Genomic DNA, 25,310 nt, shown 5'->3' on the forward strand with positions numbered 1-25,310 from the left:
CCAGCTTCCTGCTTATGCACCTGAGAAGGCAGTGGATGATGGCCCAGGTACTTGGGTCCCTGCTGCCACCCATGTGGGAGACCCAGCTGGGGCTCTGGGTTCCTGGTTTTGGCTTGGTCCAGCCTTGGCTATTGTGGGCATTTGAGGAGAGAACCAGATGGAAGTTCTGTGTCTCTCCCTCTTTTTCACCCTGCCTCTTGAAGTAATTTTTTTTCTAAAGATTAATTTATTTAGTTGAAAGAGTTACAAAGAGAGGAAGAGACACAAAGACCAATCTCTTATCCACTGGTTCACTGCCCAAATGGCCAGGGCTGGGCCAAGCTGAAGATAGGAGCTTCATCAGGTCTCCCATGTGGGTAGTGGGGGCTCAAACACTTGGGCATCCTCTATGGCTTTCCCCAGGCCATTATCAGGGAGCTGGATTGGAAGTGGAGCAGCAGGGACCCAACCTGGCACCCATACGGGAGCCCGCGTTGCAGATAGCGGCTTTACCAGCTACACCGTAATGCTGTCCCCATTTTATTTTTAAAGGGTCAGTAGCCACCTGCTTCCTATCAAACAGAAAAATTATTTCTTGTAGGTATCAGCTCCAAAGAAGGAACATAACAGACACTAGTATTCAACATTCATATTTATTTTACTAAAGAATATGGTTCAAAAAAACACAAACTTGAACTTAAAACTAGTCCAACTAAGTGGATAGGGTTGACTCCATCCCATGCCCACCTTCTTTCAATGTATATGGAGCTGAAACCATGACAGTAAGTACTGTGTACACTTTGCCTTCCCTTACAAACATAAATGAAATTCTCTGAACATAAATGAACTTCTCTGAGCCTAGAGACACATGAAGTTTTACAAGATACAGGCACTTTATGTTCCCAGTTTTAAAATAAACCAAGTGAAAAATATTAATAAAAGTAACTGGAATAGAGAAAGCTTTAGGAGTTCTACCATTCAGTTCTAGTGATTTCCACTGAATGCAAACAGACTGCATCAAACAAATAAAACAAACAAAAGTTGAACTGGGGTTAATGGATATTTTGTGAAAAAAATTCCAATTAACTACAATTGGAAAAAACGGACATTTGAATCCAACTTGAAGATACGCAATAATGTGCATTAAATCTTGTATACCTACGCAGCAGAATAACATCTGAAAGCTTTGCAAGAGTGTGTGGCTAGTGAGAAAAGCAAAAGGTGCTTTTATTCCACAGTATCTGATTGAACAAAACAAAGCAATTTACAAAAAAAAAAAAAAGTACCAAATGATACTTTAAAATAAATAGTTCATCATTTTGATGAATATATACAAGTAGAGTCCACTTCTTGAGGATTTAGCTATCTAAAAGTGGCATATCACTATCCAGAGGTGCAGGAGCAAGTTCACATAAATAAAACAGTGTAGCTTCACTAGCTTCAGCCTCAGTCAATGGCTCCAGGCGAACAAGCTTACTTTGGGTTGGTTCTTGGTCCAGGCTACTATCCAGAAGCTCATCAACTTCTATGGGTTTATCTACAGAGGACATAACTTCTGATGATGCTGTTGTACTTCCCTGTTCAACAGCAGAAGCAGGGTTCCCATCAAGGAATGCAAGAAGTGGAAAGGCAGTGTACTGGATAAGCTGCTTATCTATAAAAATCAGAAAAAACATTTTATCACCAGCTTATACAGAGTTTAAACTAAAGACAGAAAAATGGAAACAGGATACATATATATCCTGTGTGTATGTATATATATATATTGTGTATATTTGTGTGTGTGTATATATATATACATATATATAAAATCACATTTTATATAGCCAAACAAGAAATGACGTGATACTGTGTGTCAGTAAACTTTAAAATGTTCAAGTCAGATAGTTAGTCCTTTACTCAACACTTAAGAAATGAGCATTCACCCTAACGATTAAGATAACAGTTAGTGTACCATGACATCCTATATGAGTGCCTGGTTTGAATCCTGGTTCTGCCTCCTGAATCCAGATTCCTATCAACTCAGAACTTGGGAGGCAATGGTGATAGCTCAAGAGATTAGGTTCTGTCAATCATATGGAAGACCTAGATTGAGTACCTGGATCCGGGCTTCTGCCTAACCCAGCTAGAGCTGGGGAGTGTACCAGCAGACAGGAGAGCTCTGTCCATCTCTGTCTCCCTCTCACTCTTTCTGCCTCACAAATAAATATTAAAAAAAAAAAAAAAAAAAGAAAGGAAGTTCATTCTTATCTCCAAACATTAAAACGGAAAAAATAAGAAGGAAAAAAAATAACTCCATGAATTTAAGAACCATTATTTCACCAATTCAATTTTTTCTATATGTTAGAACCTTGAGACTTTGTGCATGGAAATGAAGCCAGCATATTGGGGCTGGTGCTGTGGTGCAGTGGGTTAATGCCCTGGCCTGAAGCGCTGGCATCCCATATGGGCGCCGGTTTGAGACCTGGCTGCTCCACTTCCGATCCAGCTCTCTGCTATGGCCTGGGAAAGCAGTGGAAGATGGCTCCAGGTCCTTGGGCCCCTGCACCTTTGTGGGAGACCCAGAGGAAGTTCCTGGCTCCTGGCTTCAGACTGGCACAGCTCTGGCCATTGTGGCCAATTGGGAAGTGAACCATTGGATGGAAGACCTCTCTCTCTCTGCCTCTCTTCTCTCTGTGTAACTCTGACTTTCAAATAAATAATCTTTAAAAAAAAAAATGAAGCCAGTATATTCTGTATTCAATTATTACATATTCTCTTGACTTGCATTAGTTTCTATGTGTGACTCGTAAAAAAACCTGCAGAAACTAATATTACAGTTATACCTACCTGGTTTGGATTTAGATTTTCTTCCCTCTTCCGAAACTTGCTGAACTACGTTGTTCTTGGTAGTTTCTAATCCTTTATTCTCAGACTAAAAGAAAAAAAAAATTTGTTTCATGTAAGTTCCTGAAAATATAAAAAAATTAATATAATATGTAAATATTGGTATGTTACCTGAAATATATAGGAAGGGAAAAAATGGAAAGATGAACTAGAAAAAGATTTAAGTAGAACAAGACTGGATAAGAACACTTTTGTTGTCATCAAGGAATCTCAACTGGGATTACAGTGTTAAAAGGAGGGTTGTATTTCAATAGTATACACAGAATTTGTCAAGAGTCTAAGATTGAAATGAATCAAAGACAACTGGTTTAAAAATGTTAATTGAAGGGGCTGGAGTTATGGTGTAGCCAATGAAGCCGCCTGCGATGCTGGCATCCCATCCGGGCGCCGATTCAAGTCCTGGCTACTCCAGCTCTCCGCTAATGTAGCCTGGTAAAGTAGCAGAAAATGGCCCCAAGTCCTTTGGGCCCCTGCACCCACATGGGATACCGGGAAGAAGCTCCTGGCTCCTGACCAGCCCAGCTCTGGCCACTGCGGCCATTTGGAGAGTGAACCAGCGATGGAAGATCTCTCCTTCTCTCTCTGTAAACTCTGCCTTTCAAATAAATCTTTTTTTAAAAAAATGCTAATTGAGAGACGATTAACTCTTTAAGCAATTAAATTCATTTTAACATTTTGATTTAAAAATGTATTACACATTTTTCTTCACTAATAAACACAGTATTTAGCACAAGCCAAACATATTTATAGTATGTCAGGAGGACACAGTATTGTCCTTAAAACTATTTATCCTTATCCTTAGAAGCCTGAAAGCTGGTATGGTGTGTCTTCTTGTCCTTCTTGTGGCTCTTTCAATTGTTTTCTATCATTTAAAACACCTCTTTCAATCACTGTCTTTTCTCCTTACATCTGATTATGGTAGGGGAGTTAAATCTTTAATGTTGTTAAGTTCTTCAGTGCTTATTTCGATAATGTTCAAACTCTGAGGTGCAGAGTGTCATAATTTCTCCTGAATAGCTATAAGTCCCAAATACCTGCATCTAGATAAAGTATATATGGTATAATAAAATCTGTATACTAATTCCTATAATTCCCAATAGTCATCATAAAATGAAGAGTGCAAGTTTCTAGGATTCAGAGGAGATAATGGCATCAAGATACAGTAAGAACTTAAAGACTTCCAAAAGTTATATTAAAATATTTCATTTAGTATTCACAATATACACATAAACAGTGCAATCTCATCTAAATCTTAACACTTTCTAAAATAGGTATTTCCCAAGGACCTCACTGTTGTTACTTTAAGACATGAGAAGCAGGATAACATGGATTTCATTTACCAGGCAAATTGTTAGTCATGAGCAGTGGCCACTTAATTGTGTACTGAGGAGTATAAGGCGTCCTGACTTAAGAGCAAAGTGTTATAATCCATGTCATGAGCAAAATGGAATGACTGAGGAAATGACAATTATTTGAAAACATTAATCTGGATTCAGAATGGTAACAATGAGTTTCTAATTTTTCCACAGCATTACAGAACAGTACGTAATTTGATGGTTTGACTGCTGTTTCTAAAAAGTGTATTCAAGTTATTGGTTTCTGAAATAAGATGATCCAAGAATAAAGAGGACACAATGTCTAGCAATAAGTAAACAATAAAGCAAATTCACTAAATGAACATATAAGTCTTAACATACAAATTCAAGGTCTTCTACAATTAATAGTATGATTATATTTACACAGAGCTGAGTGGTCCACATAATCTTATATTATCCAAACTAAAGTCCACATGCCAAATTCAGCATATTGCCTGTCTGTAAATAAAGTTTCACTAGAACACAGCTGAAGATTTTTATGCACTATCTGCTTTTGCACTACAACAGCAGAACTGGATAGTTATAATAAGAAAGCAGTGGGCCTGCAAAACCAAAAATATTTACTAGCAGACCTTTCTAAGAAAAATTATGCCAACCTCGATATAAATCACCCAATATTAAGTGTATAATCATGTTGCTAATTCAAAAATTCTTAAGTTCCTTAAACTTTCAGCTACCCTAACTCTGAAAAATGTAGAAAATCTAGTCAGGCTCTCCTGATGCCAAGTCAACAGTGAGGAAAAGTCAACCCTCTCACCCTAATCACTCATATTTATTTGAGATGTGCCCATTTTAGACTACAAAAAACAAGAATCAAAATTCTGATTTCACTAATTTGGACTTGATTTGCCATTGTATTCAACAGAAAACAAGGGTTACTAATAATTTGCTATAAATATGAGATAAGTGGAGTATATACTTATTTGAGCAATAAGCTACACAAAGTAACAAAATTATAAACATTTGCTCTGACAACTTGAATTGTTCTTACTACTCATTAAAAATTAGAAAGAATCTTGTCAAAACTTGGTAAGCCCAACTAGAGCTCTATAAGTTAAAATTTTAACAAAAATTCGTATTACTTAAAAAAGAAAAAAAATTCTAACTCCATGCATCACTGTTCCAACTCTCCTTCCCTCCAATTAGCATAAACTCTTGAGTTTTTACTAAATGCTAATAAAATTAGGAATTTAAAGGATATGGGTATGAGTAAATTTTCAATAAAAATGTTATTTATACAAGGAATAAAAATGTATACTGCAGCATATAAAACATATTATTTTAATAATTTATTTCAGTGACATACCTGAACATGCCAAGTTTAGTCAGTTGATCTCCCAGCACCAGAAGAAACCAATTTTATACTGGTTCTTAATCCCACAAATGCCAGTAGAATTGGGCAATGATGCACCCATAACCAGCTAATTCTTCATCTAGACTTTTACTATCTTGATCACACATATTAGCTCAGAATATAAAATGCTTTTTTAAATTGGGAGTGATATTGCCTTCTACTTTCTAGGACTTTTTTCAGATTTTTACAGCTATGGGTCCTGAGCAACATGAATTAAAACTTACTTTTGTATTATTGATGTAATCTGTGGGATTCATCTGCACAGAACTAGTGAAAAGCTGAAAGACCAAACAAGAAAGATGATAAGTTTAAAAAATATTAAAAAGAAATTGTGTGTTCAAAATTTTTATACAACCACGTTGGGTGAAGAGATGAAGCTCCTACACTTGGAAGTTTTAACACAATAAAACCAGTTTGGAAGAGGAAACCAGGAAAGCAGAAAGAAAAACAAATAAACAAAAGCAGAGCAAGTTAGCCCGTGCATTAGATGAAATTTCATGTTGTAAGATTTTCTCTATCAAACAGTGAGGTAAACCACTTGCGATAAATAGTGGTTTCTCCTTATCTTCACTTTCCATTACTCTCTATTCAATTTAATTTCCTTTATTTTTTTTCTCCACATGCCTTTGTCCTTACCTGACATCTAACACTGAGTAACATGCCCTGACACAAAGTCTCTAAATACATGCTAATCACATGAAAAATTTCTATAGAATCTACTCTGTGACAGGGGCTGTTAACCACATCTTAAACAGAATCCCTGACAAAACTGCTCATCTACTTGTTGGTTCTTTTATCTCATCTGAAGCTGTAAATGCTAACACCACCACTTACTGCAATCCTTAGTCTAGCCAGTGTATAGACACAGCTTTAGTTTAAGACTTCAAAGTCATCCATGCCACAGGGAGTTACTGAGCATTTAAGAAATAATGACATCATGAAGAATACAAGGTGAAGATGCTATTCCTGCTCTCCAGGAGCTTACAATCTAAAAGGCCAGATAAGACAACATCAAATAGCAACACAGGTTCCGATAAAATACAGTAAAAAGATATTGGGCCTGCAAAGTACTAAGAAATCAAGAAAATTAGAAGGTAGGAAAGCACACACAGAAACACACAATGAAACAAAAAGAGCCTGATAAAGTTATGTGATGTGTACTAGTCCCTGGAGAATGACTAGAACTTGGGAAAGGAGAGGATGGAGGGAAAAGTTCATCAGTACAGTATCAGCAACAACAGAAAAGATAGGGAATGTTTTACGAATGGGTTAGACCATTCCAAATAGTGTAGAAGTTCTAAGTTGAAAAGCAAATTATATACAAAAAAGTAGAGCAAGGCCAGTCAGTTGATGAGGGCACATCCTATTGACAATGAAAGCCTTGAGAAATGACTACAAAGTAGTCATTCAGTTAGCATATTATGAAAATCAAGTGGTTCACAGGATGGAAAGAAACCCAATCAAGCCAAAAATAGAGTCCTCCACTCTCTAGACAATGATTCCTCTCCTTAAAGTTCCACATTTCATGGTAGCCTTATAAATATTTATTTCTAGATCTTCCTTTCCTTTTGATATCCTCCTTCTCCTCTTATATCACCTATTGATTCCTTGAAGAGGACACAGTTACACGTGATTACTAATTTCTGCTAGTTCATCTTGTTAAAGTCTCAGAGGACTTAACTAGATTTTGAGGATGGTGCTCCTCTCTTCCTGTGTTCCCTTACTCACTCATTGCCTCAGGGATATTTTACATATATTCTCAGCAGACATATAGTGTTATGCAGAAAAGCTCTATCATAGATGAGGAACTGACATAGCCGCAGAATTCTAAGACCAAACCTCTCCCAGATGACTCCACTCCAGGTTACTCAGGATTGAACTCTGCACGGAAAAGCTATGAACTCTTCAATACACTTATACACATATTTATCAAAAAGGGTTGCTACTTTAAGAAACAAAGCAAAGCATGAATTAAGTAATCTAAGGCAATATCTAAATGACAACTCCAAAGGAACAGGATCAGAATTAAATTTTACCTTTAAAAATGTTAAAAGCTGGAGCCAGTGCTGTGGCATAGCGGGTAAAGCCTCCGCCTGCAGTGCCAGCATCCCATATGGGTGCCAGTTCACGTGTCAACTGCTCTACTTCCAATCCAGCTCTCTACTATGGCCTGGGAAAACAGTAGAGGATGGCCCAAGTGTTTGGGTCCCTGCACTCACGTGGGAGACCTGGATAGAAGCTCCCTACTCCTGGCTTTGGATCAGCTCAGCTCTGGCCATAGTGGCCACTTAGGGAGTGAATCAGTGGATGGAAGACCTCTTTCTCTGGCTCTGGTTCTCTGTAACTCTGTCTTTCAAATACACCAAAAAAAAAAAAAAAAAAAAAAAAAAAAAAAAAAAAGACTAAAAGAAATATTAAAAGCTAGATACAAATTTCAGCACAAACCTGCTAACCAAAAATCACTAAACAGAGGAGGAATTGAAAAAGACAAGAGAGAGAGAAGGAGGTCAAAAAATTAAGGGGAAAAAAGATTTGGTGCTTTGGTGAATGTCCAGAAGTAGGAGACAGCAGGAAAAAACACAGCTATTAAAGAAAACAGAATGGTTAGACACGTTAGCAAAGAGTACAGTGCCTCCAAAATCAACAAAAAAAACCTTCTATTATAGAATAACAACAGTGTGAACTATTTAGAATTCCTGCAACAGCCCTCCGTATTACGCATTAGCCACATTTAACAGATGGAGAACTGGGCAAGAGAGGTTATCTTTTCCAAAGTTAATAACATGCTAGGAAGTTAATAACATGAGCCAAAATGGAACCTAGATCTAATTCAAAATCCCCTTCCACTAGCTCAATGGATTAAGACAAAAAGTCACACATAGTCTACTTAGTATGAAAAAACCAAGACAATGGAGGTAACATAGGATCAGAGTATCAAGCAAGAAAATACAGGGTTTCAAAAGAAAATGAATAAAAAAGAGATGGGTATTTATTTCTAAAGTTTTATAGTGAAGGAGTTAGAGAAACAGAAGGGTAAGGAGAAGAGCAAGAGGTCAAAATACTTTTTTTTTTTTTTTGACAGAGGTAGACAGTGTGAGAGAGAGACAGAGAGAAAAAATACTTGTTATTTAGATAGAAAAAATAGAAAAGAAATAGAGAGGCAGAGGACAGGACCACAATTTGCTTTAGAGCAGAAGCACTTTCTCCAAAACAGGATATGGCTTATAGGAGAACCAGGGCACAGTCAATTATTCTCTGTGAATAGGGAGCAGTTGGCTAGGTAAGGTCTTCAGGACAGATTAAGCGCATTAAACATTCCAAAGTTAAAATGGTCTAGCTGAAGACTGAAACGATTGATAGGTGGCCAGGATTATGAGATTTTAATTAATTCTTAATGATCTAAAGAACAGATACCCTGAAAGTTTCCTGGATTCAGAGTAGGGACAAGGGGTTAATTGAATCAAGGAAGGCTGTCAGTTTATTGTTAACAAGTTGAAGTATGTCATCAACATGAATGCTCACTTTACTTAAAATGATTAACAAAGGTCAGCATCGAAAGAAAATCTTTCAAAAGTGAAATCCATCCATCTGACAAAGATTGACGAGAAGTAGACAAGTAAGATAAAAAAACTAATGAAATGAGATTGAAGAGTATGAAGGTACAAATGCCTTTTTGGCTCACTGAGAGGCCCTTAAAAGGATTAAGACTACAGAATGTCTGGGGCCAGTGTGTGGCGCAAAAGGTTAATCCTCCACCTGCAACGCCAGCATCCCATATGGGTGCCAGTTCTACTCCTGGCTGCTCCTCTTCCAGTCCAGCTCTCTGCTATGGCCTGGGAAAGCAGAAGATGGCCCAAGTCCTTGGGCCCCTGCACCCACATGGGAGACCGGAAGGAGGCTCCTGGCTCCTGGCTTCAGACAGGCGCAGCTCTGGCCGTCGTGGCCATTTGGGGAGTGAACCAACAGAAGGAAAACCTTTCTGTCTCTCCCTCTCACAGTCTGTAACTCTACCTCTCAAATAAATAATAAAAATAAAAGGCTATAGAATCTCTTTCATGTGAGAGAACCTGCATTACATTATAAGGCAGGAAATAAACAGAGGGGCAACAAAACTTTTCAGAATAAAAGAGATAAGAACAAGATTCATCTGGGTGGGAACAGACCATCTAGGAAACTTTAGGTAAGGAAGGATGGAGCAGCAAGTACAAGAGGGAAGACAGCAGGAAAGGTGGTAAGTGCCAGAAATGGTAAATAAGGATTTAAGTCCAGATAATATTAGTTAAGTTTATAGAGATGATGGTGGTAACTGGAGTAGGGAAAACATAGGACCTAGGAGATATGAAACTATTAAAAATAGCATACGTAAAAAAAATTTGAGTGAAATATGCTAATTCTCAAAGTATCAGAAAGTATCTCTATGCTGTTTCCTGGCTACAACTAATTTCCAGGGATCTCTATTCAGTAACAATTTATTCTGGAGCAAAACATAACAAAGCAACAAGTCCAGACAAGACCTAGAATTAACATGAATATTAAACAGAATTGTATGCTATTCTGAGGCGATTAACTGAACTGCCACTCAGAGGCAAGCAGTCATCACACTCCTTCAATGTTCCAAATCAATGTTTCACTCTTTTTGATAAATAAAAACATTCATTTAAAAAATCAAAATTCAAAAAAGCTGTATTGATATTTAAATATTATACATAAGTAAATTACCAGTACAGCAAATATTAGACAAAGTACCTACATCAACCAGTAGATCTGGGTCTATGCTAAACTGTCTTCCTGAGAGCATGGCTTGGAAGTCCTCCAAACTGCAATCAATACTGTCAAGATAATCCAACAGTTCAACCCTAAGAAACAAAAGATTTCATAAAAGGATCAAATATTAGGTTTTGTTAATCACCATTTGCAACCTTGCTAAGCAAAATATTCCTAGTTATTACTAACTCTTTACCAGTTCTCAAGAACGTAGTCAGAATTTGAGATGCTTGAAAATCTGAACTCATATCCTTTACAGAAAACTTTGTATTTCCTGAAAAAAGGTTCTGCAACAAAATAGCCTAATTTATCTTTTTCTTCTATACTATTATAAAATGTTTAATCTTAGGGTGGCGCTGTGGCACAGTGCCAGCATCCTATATGGACATGCGTTTGAGTCCTGGCTGCTTCACTTCCAATCCAGCTCCATGTTAAGGTGCCTGGGAAAGCAGCAGAGGATGACTTAAGTCCCTGGACCCCTGCACTCACCACGGGACACCCAGATGAAGCCTCTGGCTCCTGCCTTTGGCCTGGCCCAACCCTAGCCATTGCAGCCACTTGGGGAATAAACCAGATGGAAGTTCTCTCCGTATGTCTCTCCCTCCCTCTCTTTAATTCTTTTAAATAAATAAATAAATCTTTTTTAAAAAAGAGCTTAATCTCATCATTTATATTACTATTAACTACCAGTTTTCTTTATGCTATTAAGTTCCTTAGGAGGCATTATATTATTTCACAGTGCTGACACAAACAGAAATACACAAAATAACAAGCACCTTATGGACACTCAAAACAAGTATTTTATTAAAGAAATCCAAGGAACTGCCAGGAAAATTCCAAGACTATTCTTGGGATGATTAAATTCCTTTTATTACATAGCTCAATCCTGACCAAGAGAGGATACACAGGTTCAGCAATGAAAAGGAATATCACTCAAAGAGAAGCAGAATGTGAAGTGAATAAAGCAAAATTAATTTTAGACACATTTAGATGAGTACTCACTTTCCCAAAAGATTGATGTTATCATTCAAGATGGAATCCATCATGGTTACAGGATCTTCTGTGGTCAGACTAGATGAGCCATTTAGCTGGATGGCACTAGACATGAGAGGGCTAGTGCCATCACTGCCTGAACTCACAGATTCTCTGGCTTGTTCACTCTGCTCTCCACTCTGAATGACAGGCGCATATTCATCTTCATTGTCATCTTCAACAATGACAATATCAGGGTACTGATTACAGCTAGATTAGTGACATGAGAAAGAAGAATCCATTACATTTCAGACAAACTCAATACATCTACTGTATTTACTCAGTCTCAATGGAAACTCTCCTTCCAACCACATTTTTCATTTCTTAGGTAGGTCACTTAATCAAAAATATTGACACTTCATATATAAATGACCACAAAAAAAAATGAAAAGTATTTAACTCTAAAATAAAAACATCAAATAATTCTCATTACTTCTTTGCTCAAGGGGAAAGAGTAGGGATGGCTTTACCTGGCTGAATAACTTGGCTTAATTATAACTATTTAGTTTAATAATTAAAAATGGAATAAATATGTTTAACAACAGTGCTTTAATTCATTTACAAAGAAAAAATTTACAAATTTAGCTTTTTACAAAGAAAAATGACCAATATTTTCATAAACATTTATCTCACAAACTCCTTACCTGGAAGGATCAGAAATAACATCCTCATTAGTTTCTGGAATAACTGGGATATTTTCTTCATCTGCATTATCATCAGTAACATCATAAATAATGATATCATCTGAAATCCGCTCTCTTGGCTTTAAGCCTTCAGTCCTACTGTGTGGAACCTAAATAGTGAAGGAGAAAAATGTATCTAAAAACCAAAATCAACAAAACAACATATCATTTCACAACAGGGCATCTATCATTTACTAAATCATAGGGCTACAATGGTAAGCAGAACAGGCCTGTCTTCTGCCCTCATGGGACTTACGTATTAACTGGTGTTAGCACCACCAACTCATATGAGGTATATTCTCTGCATTCTATTTTCTACTTTATTTATTTGACAGGCAGAGTTACAGACAGACAGGGACAGAGAGAAAGAGAAAGAGAGAGATCTTCCATCTGTTGGTTCACTCCCCAAACGGCTACAACCGCTGGAACCAGGCCAGGTCAAAGCCAGCAGGCAGGAGCTTTTTCCAGGTCTCACACAAGGGTGCAGGAGCCCAAGCATTTATGACATTGTATGCTGCTTTCTCAAGCACATTAGCAGGGAGCTGGATTGGAAATGGAACATCCCAGACCTGAACCAGCACACACATGGGATTGCCAGCACCGAAAGTGGTGGCTTTACCTGTTATACCATAGTGCTGGCCTCTACTTATTAATTTTATAGTAAGGGATACTGAATATGGCATGCCTAAGAATACTAAGATCTTCAAATTTGAAAGTATTTTTTATACCTAGACAGTTAAAAGTCATAGAACTTCACCAGAAATCTTAAGCATAACCAGAAATAACTAGACCACTATGCTGATGGGAATTTAATTCATGTAAGCTACTCTGCTTTGAAATGTTTTACTCTTTAATCACTAAAAGAGAAAAAAAAAGTCAACAATTTCATAGTTAAATGTCAGCCTGATTTTTTTAGCAATTTTTTAAATTAAAATACAACTGTATTCAGGCCAGAACTACATTAATTAAAAAAAAGTTCAACTCTTTAAAGCAACTGAATATCATTATCATAATTCAAAAATATATAATTTCAAGACTAGTAATACAGAAAGCAATGATGTACTTTAAAATGTATAAATGCAGTTAAATTAAAAAATATTCATTCACTTAAATATTTAAGTCTTCAATCCTAAAAAATAAGTATACTTAATGATTTACAAACACAAACGGAAATCAGATGTAGAATTTGATCTATCAGAGAAAAATAATTTGACACTTCTGTTATAAATCTCAAGCAATATATAGAATGCAAAAATTTGAAAGTAATAATACTTATGAGACAATAAAAGTCTGGACTCTGAACTAGTTTGTAACTGCATATAAATATGAAAAATTAATCTGTGACAAAAACTGAAGGTAAACAAAAATACTTTATAATTGTCAGAATAAAAAAGTATTCTAGTCAATGCATATTTATCATAAAAGCTGGAAAGAAAATAACAATGAAAGAATGCTAATTACATCACACTATCATAATTACATCATGTTAAATTATTTTATGGCACTGAAATAAATTAATGAAATCTCTAGTAAATAACAAGAGCAATGACAAGTAAAAATGTCATACTGCAAAGTGATACATTTAAAATAGTATTATCTATAGAAAGTTCAGATATATAGAAAATAATACCAAATATTATTCCTAGAGTCACACATACAAAATGGATACAGTAATGGTAAATATTGATTCAATATAATGACTACCTCTAGGGAAAAAAGACAGGGAGACAGGAGGAGAAACAAACCGGGCAGCAGGCAACTGGGACTATATTTGCAATGATTTAATAAAGCTGGGGGATGAGCACTGGGATTATTATTCACTGAGCTTTTTTAAATTCAATATTACCATAAAAATTTAGTTTAAGACAATAAATGTAAAAGAAACTAATTTAAAAAAAAATTACTTTGTGATGGTGATTATCAGTTGGTTCTTTGACTATATGCTGAAACAGATTCTTCTTTGGGGCTCCATTAGTGTTTAGCAGTAGAGGCCTGAAAATCAGAAGAATATTCATGCAGTTCAGTGAAGCAAACATACAAGAAATTTAACTGCTTCCAATAATTTATTCAAGTATAAATTCACTTCAATAATTAAAAGTTTCAGTAAGGCCATACAATTAAGTCTTTATAATGATATACCTTAAGAATAGAAACTGGAAGTTAAGCCCATCTAGGACTATTATTTATTTATTTTTAAAGATTTCCTTATATATTTGACAGGCACAGTGACAGGGTGAGATTTTCCAACCGCTAGTTCACTCCTCAAACGGCTGCAATAGCCAGGGCTGGAATAAGCAGAGCTGAGTCGAGCCAGGAATTCCATGCAGGTCTCCCATGTAGGTGGCAGGAATTCAAGTAAATCAGTCATCATCTGCTGCTTCCCAGTCCCCTCAGCATGGAGCTGGATCGGAAGCAGAGTAGCTGGGACTAGAAGTGCTAGTCCAATACAGGATGTGGGCAGCACCTTAACCTGTTGTACCACAATGCCCATCGCTAGAGGTCTCTAATTTTTCTATACTACTTTTGTTCTAAATATACAATAAACTACTCATCCAAATATACTTCAATGCCTAGTACACTATAAAACTCTTTGTGAAATGTATTAAATAGTTAAAAAAAAAAAGGTAATACCCTAAGAACTAGGAACTACTTAGAAAAAAGTACAGTTAAGGCTGCAAAAGCTCTTATAAACAAGCTTTGCCATAGCTTTAGAAAATCTTTTTCTCCTTCCAACTATTCCTTTGTCCATTGTTCTTTTGTTTTAGCTGTGACAAAGGTAGCTCCTGCCATTTTTAGATATCATACCCATGTTTAAAATATAGGTTAACTTCTCTAGGATTGACCACATACTAGGACATAAAGCAAGTCTCAGCAAATTAAAAGAATTAGAATCATACAATGCAGCTTCTCAGACCATAAAGGAATGAAGTTGAAAATCAGCAACTCAGGAATCCCTAGAGCATATGCAAACACATGGAGACTGAACAACATGCTCCTGAATGAACAATGGGTCATAGAAGAAATCAAAAGAGAAATCAAAAACTTTCTGGAAGTAAATGAGGATAACAGCACAACATACCAAAACTTATGGGACGCAGCAAAAGCAGTGTTAAATGGAAAGTTTATAGCAATAGGTGCCTACATCAAGAAATTGGAAAGGCACCAAATAGATGAGCTTTCAATTCATCTATAGGATCTAGAAAATCTGCAGCAAACCAGAACCAAATCTAGTTGGAGAAGACAAATAATTAAAATCAGAGAAGGAATCAACAGGATTGAATCAAAAAAAAAAAAAAAAACATTACAAAAAATCAGTCAAATGAGGAGCTGGTTTTTTGAAAAAACAAACAAAATTGACACCCCATTGGCCCAACTAACTAAAAAAAGAAAAGACCCAAATCAATAAAATCAGAGATGAAAAAGGAAACGTAACAACAGACACCACAGAAATAAAAAGAATCATCAGAAATTACTACAAGCCAGCAAACAGGGGAATCTATCAGAAATGGATAGATTCCTGGACACATGCAAACTACCTAAATTGAACCAGGAAGACATAGAAAACCTAAACAGACCCATAACTGAGACAGAAATTGAAACAGTAATAAAGGCCCTCCCACCAAAGAAAAGCCCAGGACCAGAAGGATTCACTGCTGAATTCTACCAGACATTTAAAGCAGAACTAACTACAATTCTTCTCAAACTATTCAGAACAATCGAAAAAGAGGGAATCTTCCAAAATTCTTTCTATGAAGCCAGCATCACCTTAATTCCTAAGCCAGAAAAAGATGCAGCATTGAAAGAGAATTACATGGCCGGCGCCGCGGCTCACTAGGCTAATCCTCCGCTTTGCGGCGCCGGCACACCGGGTTCTAGCCCTGGTCGGGGCGCCGGATTCTGTCCCGGTTGTCCCCCTTCCAGGCCAGCTCTCTGCTGTGGCCAGGATCTGCAGTGGAGGATGGCCCAAGTCCTTGGGCCCTGCACCCCATGGGAGACCAGGATAAATACCTGGCTCCTGTCATAGGATCAGCGCGGTGCGCCGGCCACAGCACACCGGCCGCGCTGGCCATTGGAGGGCGAACCAATGGCAAAGGAAGACCTTTCTCTCTGTCTCTCTCTCTCTCACTGTCCACTCTGCCTGTAAAAAAAAAAAAAAAAAAAAAAAAAAAAAGAAAGAAAGAAAATTACAGACCAATATCTCTTATGAACATAATGAACATAGATGTAAAAATCCTCAATAAAATTCTGGCCAATAGAATGCAACAACACATCAGAAAGATCATCCACCCAGACCAAGTGGGATCTAAACCTGGTATGCAGGGATGGTTCAATGTTCGCAAAACAATGTGATACACCACATTAACAGACTGCAGACGAAAAACCATATAATTATCTCAATAGACGCAGAGAAAGCATTTGATAAAATATAACACCCTCTCACGATGAAAATTCTAAGCAAACTGGGTATGGAAGGAACATTCCTCAATACAATCAAAGCAATTTATGAAAAACCCACGGCCAACATCTTATTGAATGGGGAAAAATTGGAAGCATTTACACTGAGATCTGGTACCAGACAGGGATGCCCACTCTCACCACTGCTATCTAGAAGTTTTAGCCAGAGCTATTAGGCAAGAAAAAGAAATTAAAGGGATACAAATTGGGAAGGAAGAACTCAAACTATCTCTCTTTGCAGATGATATGATTCATTATTTAAGGGATCCAAAGGACTCTACTAAGAGACTACTGGTACTCATAGAAGAGTTTGGCAAAGTAGCAGGGTATAAAATCAATGCACAAAAATCAACAGCCTTTGTATACACAGGCAATGCCACGGCTGAGGAAGAACTTCTAAGATCAATCCCATTCACAATAGCTACAAAAACAATTAAATACCTTGGAATAAACTTAACCAAGGACGTTAAAGATCTCTACGATGAAAATTACAAAACCTTAAAGAAAGAATAGAAGAGGATACCAAAAAATGGAAAAATCTTCCATGCTCATGGATTGGAAGAATCAATATCATCAAAATGTCCATTCTACCAAAAGCAATTCATAGATTCAATGCAATGCCAATCAAAATACCGAAGACCTTCTTCTCAGATCTGGAAAAAATAATGCTGAAATTCATATGGAGACACAGGAAACCTCGAATAGCTAAAACAATCTTGTACAACAAAAACAAAGCCGGAGGCATCACAATACCAGATTTCAGGACATACTACAGGGCAGTTGTTATCAAAACAGCATGGTACTGGTACAGAAACAGATGGATAGACCAATGGAACAGAAGTGAAACACCAGAAATCAATCCAAACATCTACAGCCAACTTATATTTGATCAAGGATCCAAAACCAATCCCTGGAGTAAGGACAGTCTATTCAATAAATGGTGCTGGGAAAATTGGATTTCCACGTGCAGAAGCATGAAGCAAGACCCCTACCCTTCACCTTACACAAAAATTCACTCAACATGGATTAAAGACTTAAATCTACGACCCGACAACAACAAATTATTAGAGCACATTGGAGAAACCCTGCAAGATATAGGTACCAGCAAAGACTTCTTGGAAAAGACCCCAGAAGCACAGGCAGTCGAAGCCAAAATTAACATTTGGGATTACATCAAATTGAGAAGTTTCTGTACTGCAAAAGAAACAATCAGGAAAGTGAAGAGGCAACCAACAGAATGGGAAAATATATTTGCAAACTATGCAACTGATAAAGGGTTGATAACCAGAATCTACAAAGAAATCAAGAAACTCCACAACATCAAAACAAACAACCCACTTAAGAGATGGGCCAAGGACCTCAATAGACATTTTCAAAAGAGGAAATCCAAATGGCCAACAGACACATGAAAAAATGTTCAAGATCACTAGCCATCAGGGAAATGCAAATCAAAACCACAATGAGGTTTCACCTCACCCTGGTTAGAATGGCTCACATTCAGAAATTTACCAACAGATGCTGGAGAGGATGTGGGGAAAAAGGGACGCTAAAACACTGTTGGTGGCAATGCAAACTGGTTAAGCCACTATGGAAGTCAGTTTGGAGATTCCTCAGAAACCTGATTATAACTCTACCATACAACCCAGCCATACCACTCCTTGGAATTTACCCTAAGGAAATTAAAAACAGTCTGCACATTAATGTTTATTGCAGCTCAATTCACAATAGCTAAGACCTGAAACCAACCCAAATGCCCATCAACAGTAGACTGGATAAAGAAATTATGGGTCATGTACTCTATAGAATACTATACAGCAGTCAAAAACAATGAAACCCGGTCATTTGCAACAAGATGGAGGAATCTGGAAATTATGCTGAGTGAATTAAGCCGGTCCCAAAGGGACAAATGTCATATGTTCTCCCTGATCCACGACAACTAACTGAGCACCAAAGGGGAAACCTGTTGAAGTGAAATGGACACTATGAGAAACAGTGACTTGATCAGCCCTTGTTCTGACTGTTGATGTACAATGTAATACTTTATCCCTTTTAGTATTTTTTTTGTTCTAGTACTATTGGTTGAACTCTGTAATTAACACACAATTATTCTTACGTGTTTAAATTTTAACGGAAAAGTGATCCCTGTTAAATATAAGACTGGGAATAAGAGAGGGAGGAGATGTACAGTTCGGCACATGCCTAATCAGACTTGCCCCAACTGGTGGAGTTAGATACGTACCAGGGGATTCCAATACAATCCCATCAAGGTGGCATGTACCAATGCCATCTCACTATCCATGTGATCAATTTCAGTTCACAATTGATCATAAGGATCGGTCTAATAGTCAAAGGGATCACACAAACAAGACTAGTGTCTGCTAATACTAACTGATAGAATTAAAAAGGAGAGAAAGATCCAACATGGGAAGTGGGATACACAGCAGACTCAAAGAATGGCAGATGTCCTAAATAGCACTCTGGCCTCATAATCAGCCCTTAAGGCATTCGGATCTGGCTGAAGAGCCCGTGAGAGTATTTTAGGCATGGAAAGCCAAGACACTCTGGCAAAAAAAAAAAAAAAAAAAGCGACGACAACCTAAATGAAAGATCTCTGCGAGTGAGATCCCAGTGGAAAGAATGGGGCCATCAAAGAAGGAGGTACCTTTCTCTGAAGGGAGGAGAGAACTTCCACTTTGACTATGACCCTGTCAGAATAAGATTGAAGGCGGTGAACTCAAAAGCCTTCCATAGCCTTGGCAACTCATGACTAGAGCCTGGGGAGATTATGACGCCTTAAACAAGAGTGACAAATTGTGAAGTCAACAACAGGAGTCACTGTGTACTTACTTCTCATGTGGGATCTGTCCTTAATGTGTTGTCCAATGTGAAGTAATGCTATAACTAGTACTCAAACAGTATTTTACACTTTGTGTTTCTGTGTGGGTGCAAACTGTTGAAATCTTTACTTAATATATACTGAATTGATCTTCTGTATATAAAGATAATTGAAAATGAATCTTGATTTGAATGGAATGGGAGAGGGAGCAGGAGATGGGAGGGGTGCAAGTGGGAGGGAAATTATGGCGGGGAAGCCATTGTAATCCATAAACTGTACTTTGGAAATTTATATTTACTAAATAAAAAAAATAATAATCCCCCAAAAAATAACATAAAATATAGGTTAAAGAAGACTCAGTATGTTAAGTGTAATTAAACAAAATAAATTTTGAGTTTTTTCCAACTTATGGCCTCTTTTTAAAATCTCTCTTAAGCAGGTCTCTTAATTGTATTATTATTATTTTAATAATGTTAATGAAAAATGGATTCTTTATTAACTGTATGTATGTCCATAGAGTGACTAATTAGGCTATCCTTATCTCTCAAAAGTATCAGCAGGATGCAGTAGTAGGAAATACAGGTTGATCATTTCGACTCTAAGAATCCAAACGTCTAAAGGTGGGACAAGTGGGAAATTCCATCTAACCTCATATGACAGGTCATGGTGAAAATGTGGGCACACACATGGCTTATTCAAGGTCTCCAAGGGAAAAAGGATCATCATAGCCCTTTCAATTGTAATATACAAGCTTTGTTCCATATATAATGTGAAAAACATTGTATAAAAATATCAGGCTGTGTATAAGCTGCATATGAAATATAAATGGATTTTATATTTAGACAATTAAGTCTCAACCCCAAGATATCTCATTAGGTACGTGCAAATATTCAGAACACTTCTGGTCCCAAGCATTTGGGTAAGGGATCTTGAGATGTTAAGGTATACTTTAATAAGGAAGGTTATTTTGGGAAAACTGAGCAGATGTGGGCCACTCATTCATAATTAAATACTATAACGTCTGATTGTCTACAATAGGTAAAAATGTTTTATTGTAAAAACTTACCTTTTACGTTTCAAACTCACAAGTTGGTTATTCTGAACCAATGTAACAATAAACTGGACAATCTGAAAGGAAAATAAAAATAAAAATCATTTCATCACAGCCTCTTTCTTTACTCTAAATTCAAAGCATCTTATCAAAGTAATTCAGAAATATATCACTCTCTTCAAAGTCATATAATTTCTCACATATTAACATTTGGAATTTGTATACATCTTATAATTGATGTCTAAAGAAACATACTAACTTCTCGGCAGTTATTTGTTTTGATGATAAGCAGCAACCTTGCTTGCATGTACAGATCCCAGCTGTTTTATTTAAAATACTTTCAAGAAAATTACATTATGATGCATATGAGAAAAGCAGTGTTTGACAGCCAACATTTCTCTTACATCAAGTAGTACAATTACAGGCAAAAGCAACTGCCAATTTTCTAAGGAAAAATAATAAAATTTCACATTAGAAAAAGCTTTTGACTGATTTCATAAAGATTATTGTTGAGACAATAAGGCTTCCTGCTGAAAATCAATGGAAGCTGATTTAGCCATCAACTTCTGATTAAATTTATAGGGAACCCTATTGAGCAGATCAAGGTATGCAAACAAGTCTTCCATATTTTACAGCAACATTTATTAGAATGTGGTCCATGTTCTAGCAGTGCTGAATTAGGAATTTGTTAATATTCAAATTCTCAGGCCCAATACAGAACTGCTGAATCTGAAATTCTGAACATGAGACCCAACAATTTTTATTTTAGCAAGCCTTCCAGGTAACATTGATTTGAGTCTAAGAACCACTAGTGGTTTTAAGAGTATGCCTTGGAATTATATTGTAAAATGCCTATCATAAGGTAAACAATGTCCTACCTAAAAATGGTACAAAAAGTGAAAATCAGAGTAAACTATGAAGAACAGAATATCACTGAGAGACTGAGTTAAAGCCAAAAGTAATTGGAGTACTTTTATAGATTCTATGGAAAAGACTTGCTTATAAGTTTTATAAAAAGTAATTATATTATTAAACTGTAATACTATTGCTGCATTCCTTCCAAGATAGGCTACTAATGTTCTGCTTTACAATCAGTATCAATTTTCAGTGGACAAAGATGGACACACTTTAACTGAAGACTTACACACTATTAGAATTTATCATAAAAAGAAGGTTAGCCACTAAACTGTTTATTCAAAATAAAATGCTGACAGCGATGAAAAGATTTTCATCTGGGGAACAACTGAACTTCAACTTCTTTCATTTATAAATGTTATCACAAAATTCTCAAAACATTAGTGGTTGAATTTATAAGAACATGAATCACTGGCTAAATTTTTTCTGAAATTCATTCTATGTATCAGTTCTAACACTTTTTGCATCATGTTAATCAGGGTGTTTTTTTTTCACTTAAGATGAGAGATATAACATTTATAGCATCTAATGTCTGTACCTAACATGTCTTATAACTGGTACCTCACACTTATTACTCTCAGTTCAAGAATAAACAGTAAATGGTAAAGTTAGGAATCAATTTCGGAGCAGAGAAAAAAATCACTGCTTGTTATCATGATGTAAAATTCACTCACCACAAAATATAGAATCAAATTCAAATTTGAGTATTCATGAAAAATTCAAATGTAATTTAACCATTTACCAATAATCCTTGCTTTTAGAAAACAAAAATCTATAAAATAAGGAGCATTTCAATATTTAACCAAAGCAATGTTTTCTGAAAATCAACATTTTTTTCCATAAAGTACACACAGAGGTACATTTATCATTTAAAGTAAAATATTCTTTACAGGGTTGTGCATTAGAGTAAGCTAACAGAAGTTTTAAAATATATGTACTTGGACTAAGCATCTTGAATTGGATTCTTCTACATTCAACCTTCACATACATGCTGATTTAAAAAAAAAAAAAAAAAAAAGAGGCTTATCTATTTTTGATGTTAGGCCAAAGGCTGTAACTGCTATTCATCTCTGCTCTAAGCCTGCTCTGCTAGACCCAGATCCTATCAGTCATAGCCCTATTTTTAGCTCAAGGGCCTTCTAAGCAGGAACAAGCTGAAGCTCCCCTAACTCCCAAAAAAACTTGTGGCTTAAACCTAGAGTAGTTTACACATGAGCAAAAAATAACTGTCTTAATTACTTTAATGTTTCACCTTTTATTAATAAATGAAAACTCATAAGCAAAAATCAAATAACGACACAACGTAATGGAAGGATTCAAATTTCTCTATCAATTTTTAGCTCAGATGCTAAAATCAAGGTTCATTTTACAACAATATATCAACTGCTTTTCTGCCAAGACTAATAATGGCATATACTAATACATCATATTTTGAACTCATAATTTGTTCAAATGGTTTGAAAAATCTTAATTTATCATCTGGGACATAATTATACCTATCACAGTTTTCTAAAAAAACATACACATACAGTAAGGTTTATAAATCAAAATGGAAAAAAATAATAATGTATTACTTAATCATGCTCCTAAGAATAAAGTATCTTAAAGTTGTTGGATCAGGCTAAAGATCATTTGTCAAAGGCTACTGAGACATTATCTAGGAATATGGAAAGATCATTTTTAGCTAGTGAGGAACTGCTTTTTGTTAAGAAACAAAAATACGGAAGTACTTTAGAAGGTTTGTAGAAAATGGAATTAAAAGAAGTTCATTTCGATGCAAAAAAATTTGAGAGCAATGCATTTTCCATGAACGTTTTGAAGATTCGTCTTAAAACACTTTGGCCTAATTTGATTTCACAGTTTTACTTTCATGTGTGTACTCAATACATAAGAAGCTAGGATCAATCACTGACTATCCAAAAGAGACTCTTTTGGGTTACAAATAGTATTCATTGAACAAATGCAGCATATTGTCATAGGAAAGAGACCTTTTACCTTTCGAATAACTTGTTGCTGTTGTGCATGCTTTGCTCTTAATTCTGACACCTCCTTCCAAAGGGACTCATTCTCACTGTATTATAATGTTTTAAAAAATGAAACAAAAAGATTCAGTCAGAAAACCGGGCCTCAATATCTATAATTAAGAATGCTAGAAAACTTAACTATACTGGTGTTTAATAGACTATTCTGTATAGTTTTAAAAGACCTGGAAAACTTTCGTTCAAATGTAATTGAACCAAATGGTAACTTGACACAACTCGAGAATCATTCCTTCTTCAGTATATGTAGTATCTGCTACTCATGGCAATATATATATACAAAAGCTTAAGACATAAACCTACATCCATAGAGTAGAAGGCAATTTAGAACATGACAATCTAGCTCATTACTTTTCATTTAAATACTAAGTTAACCTTTCAAATGCAGCTGCCAGGTGAATTCAGTCCTCGGGAAACACTATAGGAAGAAAGGCAGTGACACTTACCCAACACTTGCTACACTCCAGGTACTCTACTAGCTTTTAGGTGATTCTCTAAAAACTGCCCAGAAAGGAATCATTCTCTGTATTTTATAGAAGATGACACTGAGATGCACAGAATTGAGGGGACTTACCCAAGATAACCTAACATCCGTAGATTCTGAAACCCCATTAACGATAGTTGAAAGTTTAATTTTTAAATAAAAAGTAATGAACCAGATTGTCAAGAAAAGGGAACTGCCTAATTCTACATGGGTGTGGACCTGATTCTCAAATTTTTGTATATATATTTGCAATGAGCAGGTTTTTCTCAAACACAAACTAGTAAAATGTTTGTATAACCAATCATATGACAAATAATATTACCAATAGTAACAGCTTCTTTTCCTTCATTCACCATGTTTAATTGAAACTGTACTATTATTAAATGTCAGCAGTGTTGATAATGCTGAGAAGGCATGCAAGACAATATATGTATTAAATGCTTTAATTTTCTACTTTTTGTTACATCTCTACAAAAGCCACCTTCCTAGATCGGAACTATTACAAAGGGAACTATGGATTTATATACAGAAGTATTAAAAAAGACACTTTAATTCTTCTTGATTTACCATAATTTTTCTGATTCCAATTTAAAGATGCTACTTGCCTACTAAAAATACATAGAAGATGGTTACATTTCAGACTTAAAAGGATGGCTTGGGACTCCCTTTCATTAAGGGTTAAACTTAAGATTCAAAGAATTGCGTCAAAGAGCAGATAATAAGCTCAAGATAAATACAGTGAAAAGCATAAATGGTTAAATAAAATACACAAAATAGGAAAAGTGCAAAGCTAATTCAAATAAAAGTCCAAGGTTACACTTCTAAGAGAAACATGTGAGTAAAGAATAACTAATGGCTCACATTTGAAATAGAAGATAAAAATACATAAAATAATTATTCATGGGACTTTAAGGGAAAAGCCCAGCTACTTACCAAGAAAAATAATATACATCTATTCTATATATGTTATTACGGTGGCAAGCACACTACTAAAAAATGCAGTCAAAAAGAAAAATGTCTTTTCTGTAGATAAAATGTTTGTATAACACTTCCCCAATCTACATGAGAGAGAGAGAGAGAACACCATTTGTTCATTCCCCAAAGGACTGCAACAGCTGAGGCTGGCCCAGGCGAAAGACAGGAACTGGGAAACGCATCTGGGTCTCCCAAATGGGAGTCTGGAATCCAATTATTTTAGCCATCACCACTGCTTCCCCCAAGTCAGCACTGGTAGGAAGCTGGAAGCAGAAGTTGGGAGCTGAGCATCAAACCCAGGTATTCCAGTATGGGATGCAGGTATCCCAACTACTAGGTCAAATGCCTGCCCCACATAAGGTTATTTTATGGCTTGCATGTCCTTATTGGTGTATTAACACCACAAGAAATTAACTTTAGTATCCTATTTCCTACACCAACTTAAAAATCTATGATTTTGGGGGCCGGTGCTGTGGCGCAG

The 25,310-nt window shown here is 36.1% G+C and overlaps 1 protein-coding gene across 3 annotated transcripts in view; it reads right to left on the reverse strand.

The window, feature by feature from the left end:
* Window positions 1-613: 613 nt before the first annotated feature.
* Window positions 614-25,310, reverse strand: part of HSF2 (heat shock transcription factor 2) — a 38,569-nt gene continuing 13,872 nt past the window's right edge. The window contains exons 5-13 of one of the 3 annotated variants that reach the window (XM_002714792.5): window positions 23,327-23,402; window positions 20,432-20,493; window positions 13,979-14,066; window positions 12,036-12,184; window positions 11,362-11,601; window positions 10,346-10,451; window positions 5,820-5,873; window positions 2,809-2,893; window positions 614-1,633 (exon numbers count right to left, since the gene is read on the reverse strand). In XM_002714792.5, the coding sequence (XP_002714838.1) occupies window positions 1,338-1,633; window positions 2,809-2,893; window positions 5,820-5,873; window positions 10,346-10,451; window positions 11,362-11,601; window positions 12,036-12,184; window positions 13,979-14,066; window positions 20,432-20,493; window positions 23,327-23,402 (1,156 nt within the window). In that variant the 3' untranslated portion in view covers window positions 614-1,337. The remainder of the gene's footprint in view (window positions 1,634-2,808; window positions 2,894-5,819; window positions 5,874-10,345; window positions 10,452-11,361; window positions 11,602-12,035; window positions 12,185-13,978; window positions 14,067-20,431; window positions 20,494-23,326; window positions 23,403-25,310) is intronic. The other 2 variants (XR_007923196.2, XM_002714793.5) reach the window with 2 other exon arrangements.

This window comes from Oryctolagus cuniculus, chromosome 5 (genome assembly GCF_964237555.1).
Source record: "Oryctolagus cuniculus chromosome 5, mOryCun1.1, whole genome shotgun sequence".
Taxonomy (NCBI): Eukaryota; Metazoa; Chordata; class Mammalia; order Lagomorpha; family Leporidae; genus Oryctolagus; species Oryctolagus cuniculus.